The sequence below is a fragment of the Tupaia chinensis genome, unplaced genomic scaffold (genome assembly GCF_000334495.1).
Source record: "Tupaia chinensis unplaced genomic scaffold, TupChi_1.0 Scaffold000066_1, whole genome shotgun sequence".
Taxonomy (NCBI): domain Eukaryota; kingdom Metazoa; phylum Chordata; class Mammalia; order Scandentia; family Tupaiidae; genus Tupaia; species Tupaia belangeri.
Window position 1 is genome coordinate 1038486 of NW_006159525.1, and position 768 is coordinate 1039253.

Here is a 768-nt window from a genome sequence, read left to right on the forward strand (position 1 = left end):
GGTTGGGGTAGATAGTGGTTGAGGTGAAAGGTGTGAGCTAAGATGGAGTGGACGAGCTGGCGGGCGAGGCTGGACATCGGGCGGGTGGGAGGATGCCACGGCTGGACAGCGAGGACAGGGGTGCGGTGCCCCAGCCTGAGGGTGGTCTCTGCTCCAGATTCCGCATGGTGCCTTTCCTCCTGGAGCTAAGGGCTGTGGCAGACTGGGTGTGGACGGACACCGCCCTCAGCCTGTCTAACTGGGTTTGCCTGGAGGACCTGTACGCAAACATCTTCATCCTGAAGTGCTGGCGAGAGTCTGAGAAGGTGGGTGGGCAGGAGGCTGAGAGCTGGCGGCTTTCCCATCTCTCCAGAGCAGCGAGGGGCTTGCCCTGCCCAGTGCGCCAGCTTGGCCCAGGCCCTGGTTTCGCGGCCTCGCGGAGTTTATAGCCAGTCCCTGAGAAGACGCAGAGTTGTGCTGAATTCTCCCAGCAGTCACCTGTGTGCTCACAGCCACGATGAAGCGGCTGCCACTTGACCCCCACTTCCACAGGAGACAGCGGCTCTGAGCGGGGGCCACAGCATTGCCAGCGTGGAACATGCCCCCACCTCGGCTCCTTTTATTCAGTTTTGTTTTTTTTTTGGAGAGGTTTTTGCTATAGGGCGCGTGCGCTCGCCAGACAGACAGAGAGAGACAGAGAGACAGAAAGCGAGAAATCACCCCCCAGGGGGGATGGCCATGCCGCAATCCCTTCTCCTCGATTCTCCTCTCGGGATCTTGGGCACGCAC

At 60.5% G+C, this 768-nt stretch overlaps 1 protein-coding gene across 1 annotated transcript in view; it reads left to right on the top strand.

Moving 5' to 3' along the window:
• The window catches only part of LOC102501742 (piezo-type mechanosensitive ion channel component 2), a 76377-nt gene that overhangs the window by 57862 nt on the left and 17747 nt on the right, over positions 1-768 (top strand). The window contains exon 42 of the mRNA XM_027766593.1: positions 158-305. Within this exon, the coding sequence (XP_027622394.1) occupies positions 158-305 (148 nt within the window). The remainder of the gene's footprint in view (positions 1-157; positions 306-768) is intronic.